This window comes from Bos taurus, chromosome 5, assembly GCF_002263795.3.
Source record: "Bos taurus isolate L1 Dominette 01449 registration number 42190680 breed Hereford chromosome 5, ARS-UCD2.0, whole genome shotgun sequence".
NCBI lineage: Eukaryota > Metazoa > Chordata > Mammalia > Artiodactyla > Bovidae > Bos > Bos taurus.
The window spans coordinates 43,869,186-43,885,411 of record NC_037332.1 but is presented as its reverse complement, the minus strand read 5'-3'; the positions used below and the strand labels follow the sequence as shown (position 1 = coordinate 43,885,411).

General features: G+C 37.3%; 1 protein-coding gene across 1 annotated transcript; it reads left to right on the top strand.

Moving 5' to 3' along the window:
- The first annotated feature begins 420 nt into the window (after window positions 1-420).
- On the top strand, window positions 421-16,226 carry CCT2 (chaperonin containing TCP1 subunit 2). The gene is made up of 16 exons (NM_001034239.1): window positions 421-495; window positions 1,232-1,306; window positions 1,411-1,476; window positions 2,208-2,319; window positions 3,137-3,213; window positions 3,343-3,455; window positions 4,259-4,461; window positions 6,069-6,169; window positions 6,436-6,563; window positions 6,899-7,002; window positions 9,551-9,670; window positions 10,109-10,237; window positions 10,421-10,524; window positions 10,790-10,889; window positions 11,728-11,869; window positions 15,947-16,226. The coding sequence occupies exons 1-16, from the start codon at window positions 493-495 to the stop codon at window positions 15,975-15,977; spliced, it is 1,608 nt and encodes a 535-aa protein (NP_001029411.1). The 5' UTR covers window positions 421-492; the 3' UTR covers window positions 15,978-16,226.

Below are 16,226 nucleotides of genomic sequence, written 5' to 3'. Positions count from 1 at the left end.
CCTATGGTAACAGCCACATGCCTGTCTGGCCCCTATTACATTAATATATATCGCTTTAAATTCTGTATATGCAGTACTTTAAGGCAACATTTTTTTAAAGGTTAAATTTAGAAGAAAACCTGCGAGAAAAAACTCCGTTGCTATGGCAACAGCCCACAGCGCAACTTCTTTTCTCTTTGCGGGTTCTACTCTCAAACCTCTGGGCCGCAGGCAAGATGTCCAGCCCTCCCCTTCCTGTTTTTCAGTAGGTGCCAAAGCAGAAAGCAAGGCCTTAGTCAAGGCCCCGCCTCTCCAGTGTGACGGGCAGGCTTTCCGACCCTCAAAATGCTGCCCCCTCCCATCCCCCGTGAGGGCGGTGCCCTGACGTGAAGCGCGGCTGTCGAGGCTCCGCCCCTTGCGGCAGAGCGTGTGGCGTCACTTCCGCCCTCTCGTCCCTCCGGTCGCGGGCGCGAGCTGTGAGGGGATAACGTGTGTGCCTAACTCCTCGGAACCATGGTGAGTCTCGCCCCATAGTCCCTGCCCGAGACCTCCCGTCCCCCGCCGCCCTCTGCTGTCCCCCGCCGCCCTCTGCTGTCCTCCGCCGTCCGCTGCCCCATCTGTATCCCAGCATCGCTGTGCCTGTACCCCGGGTCCGCTGCACATGGCGCAGGCCGCGGCGTGTGGTCTGCGCCGGGCCCGCGGGTGAGGCCCTCCCTGTGAGCCAGAAGGAAGGGTGGGCCTGAAGGCTGGCATTTGTTCTGACTCGGTCTCTGGATAGGCCCAGAACCTCGAAACCTAGGACTAACCCTAAGCTAAGAAATTTCTAGTGCACCGGGCGGGTCATCGCGCTGGGCCCCTCCCTCCCTCTCAGGGCGGAGCCTGGAGCGGCCCGAAGGTGGTGATGGAAGCCAGGCTGTCGCGTTCCCTCCCCCTCCTGGCGGCATCCTTATTTTTAGTTTAAAATCATTTTTGCGGTCTTTGGTCCTGCCATACTTAGAGTCCGTGTCTTCGGTGTAGAATTTTTTTCGCGGAGCGCTTAAGATATCCAAAAAAGGAATGTCACCTAAGTCGCTCCCTTCGCTTTAAATAAATGACTGCCTAATCATGGAGTGCTTCATTTGTTTAAAAAGGAACATTTCTTCTTTAAATTCATGTTCTTTTAGGTATCTACTTCTAAGTCTAGTGAAACTCATCTAAGTATGTATGTTAAAGAATACTGGTATTCAGACTGATTCTTGGTTTTCAATTTTAGGCGTCCCTTTCCCTTGCACCTGTTAATATCTTCAAGGCTGGAGCTGATGAAGAGAGAGCAGAGACAGCTCGCCTGGTAAGCCTTTTCCTCGTTCTTACAAAGATAGAAGAGTGCTTTTTTGTTTGTTTTACGATTTTAAGACTGAAGTTTATTTTGGTCATCTCTGATTTTTATTCCAGTCTTCTTTTATTGGTGCCATTGCTATTGGAGACTTGGTAAAGAGCACGTTGGGACCCAAGGGCATGGTAAGAAAAACAGGGAATTTTAGTATTTTACTGTCGTTATAGAGCCCTTGGGAATACAAAAACTTGTGGGTGCTTTTTCATATTTAAAACTTAACTGTTAATTATAAAAATTCAGACATAGGTACATTCTCCTTACTGAAAATCAAGACCGTACCCCTAGGACTAAGGTCTCCTTCTGATCACTATCCCCAATACCACTCCCTTCCCCAGTGATAACCACTTATATCCTTTGGATATAAATCTAACGGCTGTCTTTATGTGGATGTACAGGTATCTTATGAATTATAAGACATTTGTTTATATATTCTTTTCATGACGATGTTTTGTCTCGTCAAAGATAGGATTGATGTGTACTTTTTCTGTAGCTTCTGTTTTTTTAGTTTTTTTTTCAGTATAACTAGATATACTCCCTCTGCTCTGTCAAATACTTTTCTGCATCTTGCTTATTTTATCATTTGTATTTATTATTGTATTGTGAGGTACACTTAGTTTTTCTCTTACAGTATTCAAACAGCCTTGTTAATGTCTCGCTCTTCTAGTGTCTCTAGGACTGGAGAAGGGTAGGACATCAAGGTTTGCTTTGGGAGCGGGTATATACAGTGAAACAGTTTGGAGTCTGCCATATAACCCTTCAGAGTATTTACACATTAGCAATCTGAGGTTACTGATTAATCCATGCATCATTCCAGATGTACTTCTGTCTTAACCTGAAGCAAATATGTTCCTTTCAGGACAAAATATTGTTAAGCAGTGGACGAGATGCATCTCTTATGGTAACCAATGATGGTGCAACTATTTTAAAAAACATTGGTGTGGACAACCCAGCTGCTAAAGTTCTAGTTGGTGAGTCTTAGGACAGCATTTGTTAGCATTTGGAAACAGTTTTTAAACAGACTGTGTTGACTGACTGTCCTTTTGATTAATCGATGTCTACTTTTTTACTGATAATTATCATTATTAAAATACAAACTCCTAGATGTGGTACATATACATGATGGAATATTACTCAACCGTAAAAAAGAATGAAATAATGCCATTTGCAGCAACATGGATGAACCTAGAGCTTATCAAACTATGTGAAGTAGGTTAGAGAAGGACAAATACCATATGATATCATTTATTTGTGGATTATGACAGAAATGAACATATTTATGAAATAAGAACAGACTTAGATACACAGACAAACTTGTGGTTGCCAGGAGAGAAGGGAGAGGTGAAAGAAGGAAGGATTGGGAGTTTGAGATTAGCAGATGCAAACTATATTGTATGTAGAATGGATAAACAACAAAGCCCTAATATATAGCCCAGGGAACTGTATTCAGTATCCTGTGATAAGCTGTAACTGAAAATAATATGAAAAAGAATATGTGTACAACTGAATCACTTTGTTGTATAATAAAAATTAACATTTTAAGTCAACTATACTTGAGCAAAATTTTTTAAATAGAGTCTTGGAGTGTGATGTACTTACTGATGGTGAAACTACTGTATTTCAGACTGAAGAGTTCCAAAGAATTTGTTAGGTGAGGACACCTAGATAAGTAAGATTTAGACTGGTAGTGAGTATGTTTGGAGAATTAGATGAGGTACCAAGAAGTATTAATAATTTCAAAAGCAGAATCACATATAAGTGAGTTATTAACTAGCTTTTTCCTGGTAGATATGTCAAGGGTTCAAGATGATGAAGTTGGTGATGGCACTACATCTGTTACTGTTCTCGCAGCAGAATTGCTAAGGGTAAGAATATCTGAGTAACTTCATCTCGCTGGATATTTTTTCCTACTCTGGTATTGAGTGTCATAAGTAATCAGATTCTTTCTTATTACAAATTTGCTATTGATGTGTGTTTCCACTATTTATTAATAGGAAGCAGAATCCTTAATTGCAAAAAAGATTCATCCACAGACCATTATTGCGGGTTGGAGAGAAGCCACAAAGGCAGCAAGACAGGCTCTATTGAATTCTGCAGTCGACCATGGGTTGGTATACCACAGTACTACTGTATTAAACATTTAATATTCTTTTCAAAATATACTTAGTTCAGGAAGTCTAGAGAGCAGTGGAAAGCACACAGGGACATGGTTCTGTTACCTCATCCTGCCTCAACAGCAACCAGAAAAGCCCCACATTACCTGCCAGAGGTAGTCCCTAAGTTAAAATTTGGGGTTCTGGCTTTTTGCATATATAATCACAATAAAGTAGTATTATATAGAAGATTTTTTAGCCTCTTTAACCTAGTTGAATAGCAAGCACAATTTTTAGGTGTTGGTGTACTTTATTAATTTTAGTAGAGGTATATGCATTTGATTATGTTACTGCTGTAATTCACTTATCTGTAATTGGAGATTTTGAGTTTTGACAATTTTTTATTTTATAATGTTGTGACAAAGTCGTTACTTAAAAAAGTAGTATAATTTCTGGGTCCTTTGTTTACCTTACAAGTAGTTCTCTAGAAAAAGATCGTTAATTTACAGATCCACTGGCTGTGTAACTGTCTCTTTCCCCGTGTTCTTGAAATTTTTGTTTGCTTGTGTCTCTGCTTTGGTAGCTTGCCAGCTTGGTGGGGAAAATAGTATTAGTTTGTTTGTATTTCTTGATTACTGATAAGGTTTAATTTTTTTCTATGACTAAAGAACCCTGACTGGTTGAGGTAACAGTATCTATTGGCAAACACTATTTGGATAAGTTTTGGAAACGTAAAGCAAAGTTGATAACTTTGGAGAAGCATTTTAAGACCTGACGTGAATTTTTTTGCTTGGTTTTTTTTTGGTTTGTATTTTAGTTCTGATGAAGTTAAGTTCCGTCAAGATTTAATGAACATTGCAGGAACAACACTTTCCTCAAAACTTCTTACTCATCATAAAGACCACTTTACTAAGTTAGCTGTGGAAGCTGTTCTCAGACTAAAAGGCTCTGGTAACCTGGAGGCAATTCATGTTATCAAAAAGCTAGGAGGAAGTCTGGCAGATTCCTATTTAGATGAAGGTATGTATATATTGTATATGGGAAAAGATGTGTTGACTAGATGTTGAAAGCTAAATACTGAGTGAATCCTTATTTATTTAGTCAGGACTAGTGACACTTTACAAAGCGAGAAAACTTGACTTTAAGGGAACAAATCATGTTGCAATGATTTTTGTCATCTTAATCCACTTGTTATATTGACAGTGTACTTGACCTACTCATACTATCCCAGCATTTCTTTGATAACCTCTAGGTTTTAGTTTATACTATGAAGTAAGTTACAGTTTCTAATAAAGAGACTTAGTTTTCTTCTACTTAAAGTCAGCTATTGTCAAATGGTATTTTTTATGGGATTGAAAGTGTTCTCTAGGAAGGGTCTGGGTAGGTCATGTTGGTTGACAGATGTTGAAGACACAGTTTCTGGTGTTCTTGAGGAGTGATAAATGTCTTAGTATTTTTATGCTATGTCCTTAATAATAGTATGTTTTCTTCTTACAGTATGTTCACAGTACATTTACTTCACAAAGGGACCTGTAGACAGTGTAGGCATTCTATAGAGAAGGGGGGAAAAAAGGAATAAATTATGTTTTATAGTTTCTGCTTTACTAGTCAGTGATTTGGAGTCGGGGTTAGTTGCAGAAATTCATGTTGTCTCTCTTTCACAGGTGTAACAATTCTGAAAATACTTTAGGTTGAATTTATAGGCAAGGGCTGTATAGCATTTCTAATCGAGTTTGGTGGTAGAGAAAGAATTAAGGCAAGAATAGTGACCATTGAATGTCTACTCTGTGCCAGGCATTCTACTGGAATTGTACTCAAAATCTCATTTCTTTATCATGATGTTGATCCATTGAATGAGAATTAAGTTCAGCTGAATATAGCAGAAAACCCAAGGTGTGATAAATGAGTTAAAAGATAAAAGATGTATCTAAAGGAAGCAGTTAAACACAAGTATTTTCAATTCGTATGAATACAGTTAACACAGTATTCAATTCGTATGATCATTTTGGGCCCCTTGGCTACTAATGACATCTCTGCTACTGTTGATATTCCTGTTTATAGATGAGTAGTTAGGGTTGGAAATTTGGTCCAAGCTTGTATACATAGCCCATAAGCAGCATGAGCATGAGGGGGACAGGTTTGTCTGACTGCTTTCCATGGTGTTTCATGTTAATCACAGCCTCAGTTTTTTAAAAAGTTCAGTAGTCTCTATCTGAATCTTAAGAGCTTGTTTTGTGTTGGTTTTAAGCTAATGAAAGTGGATTAATAAGTTTGCATTGCAACTCACACACCTGCAAACATAATATGTATCTGAGATAAAAGATTCAAAAATAACTTTTTTTTAATTAGCTCATTTTTATTGAAGTATATAAGTTGTACAAAAAAATGGTCTGTTTACTTTTCATATTTCTACTGTGCCTCATATTTTCTTTTTTGCATGTTATTTTTTAAATAATCTGCTAAGTTAATTTTTATGGTCACTGGTGTGGAATGCAATTTAGGTTCTAGGAGCTTGATGAATTAGACTAGAAATGGCGTTCTTTGAAAGAGTAATTTGATAAAGCATATTACTTTAAAAGATTCATTGATACAGCCTTGAAGTATTTAATAAAATTCTGTTTTAACAGGCTTTCTGTTGGATAAAAAAATTGGTGTAAATCAACCAAAACGAATTGAAAATGCTAAAATTCTTATTGCAAATACTGGTATGGATACAGACAAAATTAAGGTATATTAACTACATTTCCTGGATTTCTGATTGTTAGCTGCTGTAAACTTGGGTTGGGAATCAGTTGTACTTGACATATGTGTGTGTGTGTGTGTGTGTGTGTGTGTGTGTGTGTGTGTGTGAGAGAATATATATGAGTGTGTATTTATATTGTATGTGTGCGTTCACAGTGCACACAGTTTTGTTGTATTTACATTAAAAAGTTTTAAGTATGCTGTGAAACTTAAGGAAAGTGATGCTATTTTTTATGCTTTCCTTTGTTTTAGATATTTGGTTCCCGGGTGAGAGTTGATTCTACAGCAAAGGTTGCTGAAATAGAACACGCAGAAAAGGAAAAAATGAAGGAGAAAGTTGAACGTATTCTTAAGCATGGGATAAATTGCTTTATTAACAGGTGTGTTTGTATTTGCTAACATTATAATGATCCAAGAAAGGGCCTTGTTTTTCTGGAATGATTTAGAAAAATTCTTATAGAATTTAGTTGTTTATTATTTAGGAAGTGGTTTTTTCCCCAAAATATAAGTAAGATTGTACAGCAAGGCAGTTGCCTTACTAAATCATTTAATATGCTTTATGAAACCTTTTCTCTATCAATGATAGCAGTTTTCTGATTTGCATTTCTTTGATTGCTGGCAAGGTAAAAATGTTTTCATGTTTTTCTTAATCTGATGTATTTTATCTTGTGAAGTAACAATTTTGAACAATGTTTTTTCATATTTTTATTTATAGGCAACTAATTTATAATTATCCTGAACAACTCTTTGGTGCTGCTGGTGTTATGGCTATTGAGCATGCAGATTTTGTAGGCGTGGAACGCCTCGCTCTTGTCACAGGTATGGAAAAAAGACATTAACTTCTAACAAATAATCACTCTTGGATTTATTGAGAATTAGTGTATGTAACTCATTTCTAAAAGTAAAAAGAAAGTACTTCGTACCTGAAAAGGGTACCTTAAAGTGCCCTTATGGTCCCTAGAATCTAAACAGCTATTCACAATCTTTGATATCTTTAGTCACATTCATTTTTAACATATCAAATGCCAGCTTCACTGTAGGTTTAGATTTATTTTTGCTGTGTTGTTTTAAAGGTACTATATCTTTTTCTCACAAACACTCAGGACCGCTATTCTAAACATAGTCTAGATAAACTGAAGCTTAAAAAAAGGAGTCTTGAGTTTTAGTTTATTCATTTAATTCTAATGCTAAGTGAGTAGTATTCACTTTGTGCCTGGTGTGGTACTCCCTGTTCACTCTATGTGCCTGGTGAATAGTACTCTATTGAACATTTAACTATATGCCAGACAGTGGGTCAAATACTTAAACATTGTTTTTGTTAACTTTTTTAAATTTATGAAAGTAATAAATGTTGAATAAGTGTGAAACAGTCCAGGAGTGTATGATGAAAAGTTGGTTTACTCCAGTATCGTTCAATACGGGTATGGGTTTTATAGTCACAGTGTAGACTAAAAAGTGCATTTACAGATATATCTACATCAAAATGACATACAGTGCAGTTACTCACTTTTTTAGTGGTGGTAACTGCTAAGTAGCCCTTGAAAACTAAGTATAACAACATTTATCCTGTTTCAAGAGCTTGACAATGTATAGGTTGGAAAGTTGGTTTGTGATCTGGCAGTGAGAATTCCACGAATGGGGTTTAGATGTAAAGCCACAAGGAACACCACATTCAGTTTGGAACTGCTATTTGTATTAGACGAAATTATACTAAGTAGATGGTAGGATTGGACTTACTTCAAAATAACGTCTTAAGCCATTTTCAATAATTTGAGAAGCATAGTCTTCTGACCTAAAAAGAGACGTTTTACTTGGAGGTGGGTTTACTTCCTTTAGAAGTTATTGCATATTTGATACTTAGGTGATAAATCTTATGATGTTCATTTTATTTAATTACTTCCTTAATGCAGCAAAATTAAAGATATAAGAAATGTGAATGATAGCACATTCATGGTATAAGTTATTATCACAAGGACTTGATAATGTGAAATTGCCACATACATTCAGAAGATTTACTGCTTCAAGCACACCAGCTGTTTGGCTGTGAATTAGACTCCATGGTGGCTCCCATCCTTAGTAAACTCATCTGTTGTCAAGATGTGTGAAATTGGGTCTTGCAAATGGACTTTAAATATTTTGTAAGCAGGTGTACATGAGTGAGTGAGTGTAGGATCAGTGAAAATTCTCATAAGCCAAATTGGTCTCAGTTGGGGCATATGATATCCCAAACATCTATTGTGTCTCACGTTCCAGAACTGTCTCTGGAATTTGCCAACCAAAAATAAGAGCTTCAGCTATACAAGTGAGTATAAATTAGTAGAGTTGGGAAGACCAGAGTCCTTTTTATAAAGTTAATTGTACAGTAGAAATAAAGCATGAATTATTTAGCCAATTTATCGGTAAGGTGTAGGAAAAGGGGTTGGGTTGATGATTGAGGGTATCTTATTAAGAGAGAGAGTAAAGAGCTAGAGAAAAGGGTTTTGTTTGATTTATTTATTTTATTGGCTACCTCACGCAGCAAGTGAAATCTTAGTTCCCAGACCGTGAATCGAACCCATGCCCCCTCAAGTGGAAGCAGAGTCTTCATTACTGGATCACCAGGGAAGTCTGAGAAAAGGATTTTAAAATGGAAGCCTAACTTTGTCTTAATTAAGAACCAGGAAAGGAAATGTTTATAGCATGGAAGGTGGAGGGAAGATAGGAATAAAGGGAAGACCTAAGGAAGAAAATGAATTTGCTTTTTTGCCTTCTCATTAAGTTTGCTCTGGGAAATCCTCAGTATACATTTCCCCCTTCTCTAGGCCTTATATTACAGGAACTTTCTGACACTTCAGTTATTGTAATAATTCACAGATACCAAGTGCTCACTATTTGAAGCAGTTCCTAATGTCAGTGCACCTGTTGATATAATAAGATTAGCCAAATATTTTCATGTTTGGTGATACTAGATCATAGAATACTAGTCTTCTAGACTGAATTCAGAAGAAAGTCTGAATTTGTTGATAAATTCAGCCTTAAAGGTAAATGTCAAAATCTCAGTTAAGGTGGAATTATATAACATGCATAGAGGAAGCCAGATTGCTTGTATTTGAATTTCAGTTTCATATTTGTTTGAACTATGTAACCTTAGATGAAAACGAAACATTTCCTTGCCTCAGTTTTACCATTTCTAAATGGAGTGATAAATGAAACCTGTCTTCTTATGGTTGTTGTGAAGATTAAATAATTTAGTTTGTATAAAGTGCTTCAGAGTGCTTGGCATATAGTAAGCAGTCAACTTAATATGTTTTCTGTTCATTTTTGCTTGTAAGAAAGCGGAAATTTCAAACCTGTTGTGCATTTAATTAATGAATATTTTTGTTCATAGGTGGTGAAATTGCCTCTACCTTTGACCATCCAGAACTAGTGAAGCTTGGAAGTTGCAAACTTATTGAGGAGGTCATGATTGGAGAAGACAAACTCATTCACTTTTCTGGGGTAGCCCTTGGTGAGTGCTTATGTAGATTCTGGTTTAGGTTCCTAAACCTTTTGTTTAGGCTCTGTTGTTTAGGTTCCTAAACCTTTTAGGCTCTGTTGGTTTAGGTTCCTAAACCTTTTGTTTAGGCTCTGTTGAAGTGAAAGAAAGTTACTACAGTTACTAGAATATATGTCTTAATTCTTAAAAAACATGGTGTATGCTAATTTCAGTGTCTTGAGGGCAGCCTGTTAACCTTGTCTTTGTGAGCAATGCATATTCAATGTAATTGTTTCAGATAATTTAGAACTGCTAGGAATGTGGATTGTTAGCAAAGAGAATGTGCAGCAATAAAAGACATATCAGCTTTCAAAACCACATAATATAACCTAAATAATAGAAGGCAAATTTTTATGTTTTACAGCTTGAGTTCGTTGTGACATGAGAACATTATTTTCTTTTTAATTTTAGGTGAGGCTTGCACCATTGTTCTGCGTGGTGCCACTCAGCAAATTTTAGATGAAGCAGAAAGATCTTTGCATGATGCTCTTTGTGTTCTTGCCCAGACTGTGAAAGATTCTAGAACAGTTTATGGAGGAGGTAAGCATTTGAAAAATATTGAAAATATTTTATTTATTGAAGTGTAGTAGTGGCTTTTGACTTTTAATGCTTCTTACTTCGTACTGCCTGTGCACTTAATTTTTAATAGATCTTGAAGTCTTATTTAGTGTCTTGGAGGCAACTGAGTGTAATGATTTATGTTCTTGGAATTTTAATCTGTAGGCTGTTCTGAGATGCTGATGGCTCATGCCGTGACACAGCTTGCCAGTAGAACACCAGGCAAAGAAGCTGTTGCAATGGAGTCTTACGCTAAAGCACTGAGAATGGTAAGTTAATGAAAAAGGGAGCCCTGAATTTATACATTCTTTTATCTTGGACAGAAAATGTTTCCTTTTTGGGCTTTAAGAAAAGAATGGTTTACACTGCTTAAATTCGATTTTGGAGTTTATAAACCTCTTCATGAGCAGTAATTAAGAGGAAACAGATTTTACATTATTTCTAAATGTACAGTTTTAGAAAGCTTTTCTTCTAGTTGGTAAATGAACTCTGTTGGTAGAGTAGATAGTTAACCATGTCCTCTTCACTTTGTAGTTGCCAACCATCATAGCTGACAATGCGGGCTATGACAGTGCAGACCTGGTGGCACAGCTCCGAGCTGCCCATAGTGAAGGCAAAACAACTGCTGGACTGGGTAAGAAAGTGATTGGCATCTTGTGGGAGTTCTTAAGAGTAGCTCTTTACCAAGTTCTTTTTTTTAATGTGAATTTTCATAACAACCATGTAAAAGATTCCTATGACCCTTGCCTTCATAACCATTATGTTGTTATTTAGTTGCTATGTTGTATCTGACTCATTTTGACCCTATGGACTGTAGCTCATTAGGCTCCTCTGTCCATGGGATTTCCTAAGCAAGAAGACTGGAGTGGGTTGCCATTCTCTTCTTCAGGGGATCTTCCAACCCTTGGATCAAACCCATGTCTCCTGCATTGGCAGGCAAATTCTTTACTACTGAGCCACCAGGGGGAAAGTGGCCTAAAAAAGACTTACTTCAGATTGAAAATTTTCCCAATAAAATGGTCTAGGACGTAAAAGGAATATTTTTAAGGGTAGGTAATCCTGGCACTGGACAAAAGAGAGTTAATGAATAACGATCTTACAGAAGATGAAGGGGGAGTCTAATAAGAAAAATAGATGATTTAAATTCTCCTTCAGTTCTTTAGATTCCATGATGTAGTCGTGATGAACAAATTTTCTTCAGTTTTATAGGTGATGTGTTGCATATAAATTTTCTATTATTTGACATAGTTACCCTTCATTAATACAGATAATCAGTAGTTGATCTTTTAATTTTCTAAAAGGTTTTCCTTGAGTGATAATCTGATGAGAATACTCTAATTAAATTGAATAGTTGGCTTTGTAATTATATATTTTTTTATAAGTCAGGTTTAATTTTATTAATGTGTTCTGTTATTAGATATGTTTTGATACTTTAGTTAAGACTAGTTGTTTATCTAGTGAATATTTCTCAGATATGAAGGAAGGTACCATTGGAGATATGTCGGTACTGGGTATAACAGAAAGTTTCCAGGTGAAGCGACAAGTTCTTTTAAGTGCAGCTGAAGCAGCAGAGGTGATTCTGCGTGTGGACAACATCATCAAGGCAGCACCAAGGTATTGTAACACTTTAAAAACCATCTCTTAGGAAAAATTAACATGGAAACAACAGCTGTATTTTTGTTAATTGTAGTTGATGGGAAGTGGAGCCATTTTGTCTAGATAGCAGTATTTTGCCAGTTACTTAAAATACGTGGTCACAACTCTTAGATTTAAACCAGAAAAGCTTAGTGGGGAGAAGGATATGGGTAACACAGGGTAGCCCTCAAGATTGAAAGGGCACAAAAGAGTAGGCTTCGGAAAGTCTAAAACCAGAGAGCATATAGGTAGGGAGGTAGTAGTAAGAAATGATGTCTGTTTACCAGGATGAGTTGGCTCCAGTCATTTTATGTCTGGGTATACTTTTCTATATATATATAGAAAAGTATTTCTATATATTTCATATATTTCTATATATATGTATATATTCTTCAGCACATAATGTGCAGAGTTCCTTACATGTTCCTATTCCAATTCAGTCTGACTGGAATGTGTCCTATTCCAGTTCATGTCTGACTCTTTGCGACCCCATGGACTGCAGCATGCCAGGCTTCCCTGTCCCGGAGCTTGCTCAAACTTAGGTCTGTCGAGTTGGTGATGCCGTCCAACCATCTTTTCCTCTGTCGTCCCCTTCTCCTGGCTTCAGTCTTTCCCAGCATCAGGGTCTTTTTCAATGAGTCAGTTCTTCACGTCACGTGGCCAAAGTATTGGAGTTTTCAGCTTCAGCATCAGTCCTTCTGATGAATATTCAGGATTGATTTCCTTTAGGATTGACTGGTTTGATCTTGCAGTCCAAAGGACTCTGAAAAGTCATCTCCAATACCACAGTTCTATCATCAATTCTTCCGCACTCAGATTTCTTTAAAGTCCAACTCTCACATACATACATGACTACTGGAAAAACCGTAGCTTTGACTAGATGGACCTTTGTCAGCCAAGTAATGTCTCTTTTTTAAGATGCTGTCTAGATTGGTCATAGCTTTTCTTCCAAGGAGCAAGCATCTTAGCAAGCATCTTTTAATTTCATGGCTGCAGTCACCATCTGCAGTGATTTTGGAACCCAAGAAAATAAGTCTGTCACTGTTTCCATTATTTCCCCGTCCTATTCCAGTACCATTTTTTTGGCCATTACTTACGAGATTGTAGTTCCCCAGTCGGGGATTGAACCCGAGCCTCCTGCAGTGGAAATGCAGAGTCTTAACCACTGGACTGCCAGGGAAATCCCTCCAGCAGCTTTTCTCAGATGAAACTCATTCACGCAAAAATGACTAGGTGGCCAGAAAAATCTTAGCATTTGAAGATTCAGTTAATAATTTTAATTAAATTAACTGCTTGTAGCTAGTTAGTTACCAAAACCATTAATTTTTATTAGTGGGAAGTTCAGGGATATGGGAGGGGGTGGTGGCTTGGACCGGCAGATAGAGGTGAAGGTGGTAAGGAGGGATTGATAATAAATCTATTTTAGGTGGTAGAGTCAGCAGGATTTGATGATGGGTTGGATATAAGGTCTGTGAGAAAAGGGAATTGATAATTCAAGGGTGGGTTTTTGAGGGGGCAGTCTTAAAGATTTTTATTCAAAGCTCCTTAATAATTGCCACATTTCTCCAATACATTAAGCATATTCCCACTTCATGGGAAGTGGGGGGAAATTCTAAATTTTGTCAGAAATATCTCAGTTATGTTTTAACATGACAGTATTAAACATTTTTAGTTCAGAAATAAAACATGTAAATTCCCAGCAACTAAAATAACAGTAACAAAACAATACTGGGCCACGTCATTCAAGGTTTTTGTTGTGGAAAATAGAAGTTTCTCTTAACTGAGGTGGAGGAAGGCTTTGGGAGGAAAGATGGGGGTTGTCAGCTTTGGACATTTGAGATAGTAATCTTTGAGAAAGCGATTAGTTGGATCATTGAGCCTGTAATTTAGGGAAGAAATTCAACTATCGTTAAAGTTTTAGGAGTTGTCAGCCTGTATGTGGTAGTATAGAAGGTCACACTACTAATTGAGTTCCCAAAAGCGTGAATGTATCTAGAGAAGGGAAAGGGTTTTTTGTTTTTTTTTAAAGGACTGAATGCTTGAAATTCCAGTAATAAGTTTGAATTAGAACAGCCGTCAAGAGTCAGTAAGAAGGATTTTATTAAACTGGATAATGGATACATGAGGATTCATTGTACAGTCTCTACTTTTATATACTTTTGAAGTTTCCCATAATTCAAAAGTCTAAGGTTGGGTTGGGGGAGTGCCCCTGAGGTAGGAGGAATGTGTGTAGCAGCCAGGTAATGTATTTGGGGAGGAGGAGTGATCAGCTCCCAAGATGATGCAAATAGGTCAAGTAAGGACTGAAAATTGATCTTAAAAATTGGATTTAGCAACGAGGTTGTTGGTGTTCTTAATGGGCAGTTTCAGTGGAATAGAGAGGGCAAAAGCTTGAAGTAAATTCGATAGAGTCTGGGGAAAGAGGAATTGTATGTAGTCTGCTTTTTCAGGGAATGTTACTGTGAATGAGAGCAGAGAAGTGGGATGGTAGCTAGAGGAGGTGTGGTCATTTCTGTGAAAATTGAGTGTGTTCATCTGGGAGCAGTTTCATCAAGAGGAAGTGATGGATGCAGAAGAGGGGCGCAGTCTGCCAGCAGCTGCTGTTGGACCTAGGGAACAAGAGGAGGAACGGGAGGAAGTAGGAATGTTACTAGGAAATGATGTCCCACGTGGACGAAGTTCTTCGTGCCCCTGCAGCACTCCTTCCATTGGATTTCTCCTATGAATGGCAGCTGTCCTCTTTCTGTTAGAGGAAGGAAAGAGTAGAAAAGAGTGATTTGGATGTGGACAGAAAAGCTAAAATGATACTCAGATCTCCCACTGTGGTGAGTGGAAAGGACTGGGCTACAAAATCTAGATTCTCTCTTCTTCTAGCATTGGGAGAATAGGGTAATGAGGAGCACTCATTTTGAAATGGAAAGTTAACGAGGGAAGGAAAAGTTGACAAAATTTTCTTGGAAGCAGTGCCAACAAAGATGGGTAAATACTGCTACATTTTTTGTTGTCTTCAAGTAGAATGATAGCAAGGCAAAACAGTTACATAGGTAAAATTTTCTGACTTGGGGGCAAGGTCGCATAGCTGCCTCAGAAGTTTTTGTAATAACTTGGCTCCCTTAACCACATTTGAAATACAAACTATAGTACCTTGTTTGAGCTGGTATCACTGTTTTTGAAGTTCAAGTGTCTTAAAAATATTAGACAGTCTGAGTAATTTGCAGTAAAGAAATATGAATTTTTTAAAACTTGGTTGTGCTTCCCAAACATACTGGACTGTGGACTTCTCTTCATACTCATTATTAATCTCCAGGGAGTGTTTAGTGACAGATGCTTGACAACTTTTTCTTTATTGACATCCTTTGGTCATACTCCCATAAATTGGAAGGTTTATCTCTATATGATCCTAATATGTTTTAGTCTGGATCTGTTTTTATGCTTTTTCGCTTCTCTTAACTGTTGTGCTTGCCTCATGAAGTAGTGTTTCCACAGTCAGGAAGTAAGAAAATTTCACTAGTACCCCTACCATGCCCCCTTCCTGATTCACTGTATGGTTACCAGAGAATAAAAATTTAACATTAAAGATGTGGGAGGTACTGTTGACATACTTGAGTGAATTACCCAAGTCCATCACCAACTTTTTGTTTTCATTCATTTAGAATAGTGACCCAGAAGTTTTAATTTAGAAACCCCAAAGACTTGTCATTTTACAACTTCTGACTGAGAGAACCATCTTTGACTCATTTCGTAAAATTAACTAGCATAAGCTAAAAACATGAACTAACCATTTTCTGGAAAGTATATATTTGGTAAGTAGGTTGTTTGGGTGAGAAGCTGAGAACTGCTGAGTACCTACCTGCAACCCGCACACTGCAGATTTTTCCTGTTCTCTTAACAATACAATAATTAAGGGATGTTAACTGTGAGATAGAAACATCCTTTTTACACATTTAAAATTGGTTTTAATAAAAGTAGTACTCTAGCTGCGTTTGTATTTAATATAGACCTTCGGTTACAGTCATGCTTTTCATTTTCACTATTGCCCTATTTTAATTCTTACAGGAAGCGTGTCCCTGATCACCACCCCTGTTAAGCATTCCCGTATGCTGTTGAGCTCTGGACCAGTTCATAGTAAAGTTGTGTTTGAAAGACTTTGACTTCCTGAAAGAAGAATATAGAATTGAAGTTTATCTGTGGCTGTTATGTCCTTAAATTTGGACATTTAACTGACCTTCTATTTTAACATGGGTCTAATTTATTTGCTGTTTCATTTCTATAAAATTCAGTTGATTTAAGAGTTCATTCCTCATACTGTGCATCAAAATAAAAATTTGAACAATTA

Excerpts from the sequence above, each read along its gene's own strand:
- CCT2 (NM_001034239.1), top strand. Across the intron at positions 1,307-1,410 it reads GAGCAGAGACAGCTCGCCTG|TCTTCTTTTATTGGTGCCAT; the intron begins GTAAGCCTTTTC and ends TTTTTATTCCAG. Across the intron at positions 4,462-6,068 it reads AGATTCCTATTTAGATGAAG|GCTTTCTGTTGGATAAAAAA; the intron begins GTATGTATATAT and ends CTGTTTTAACAG.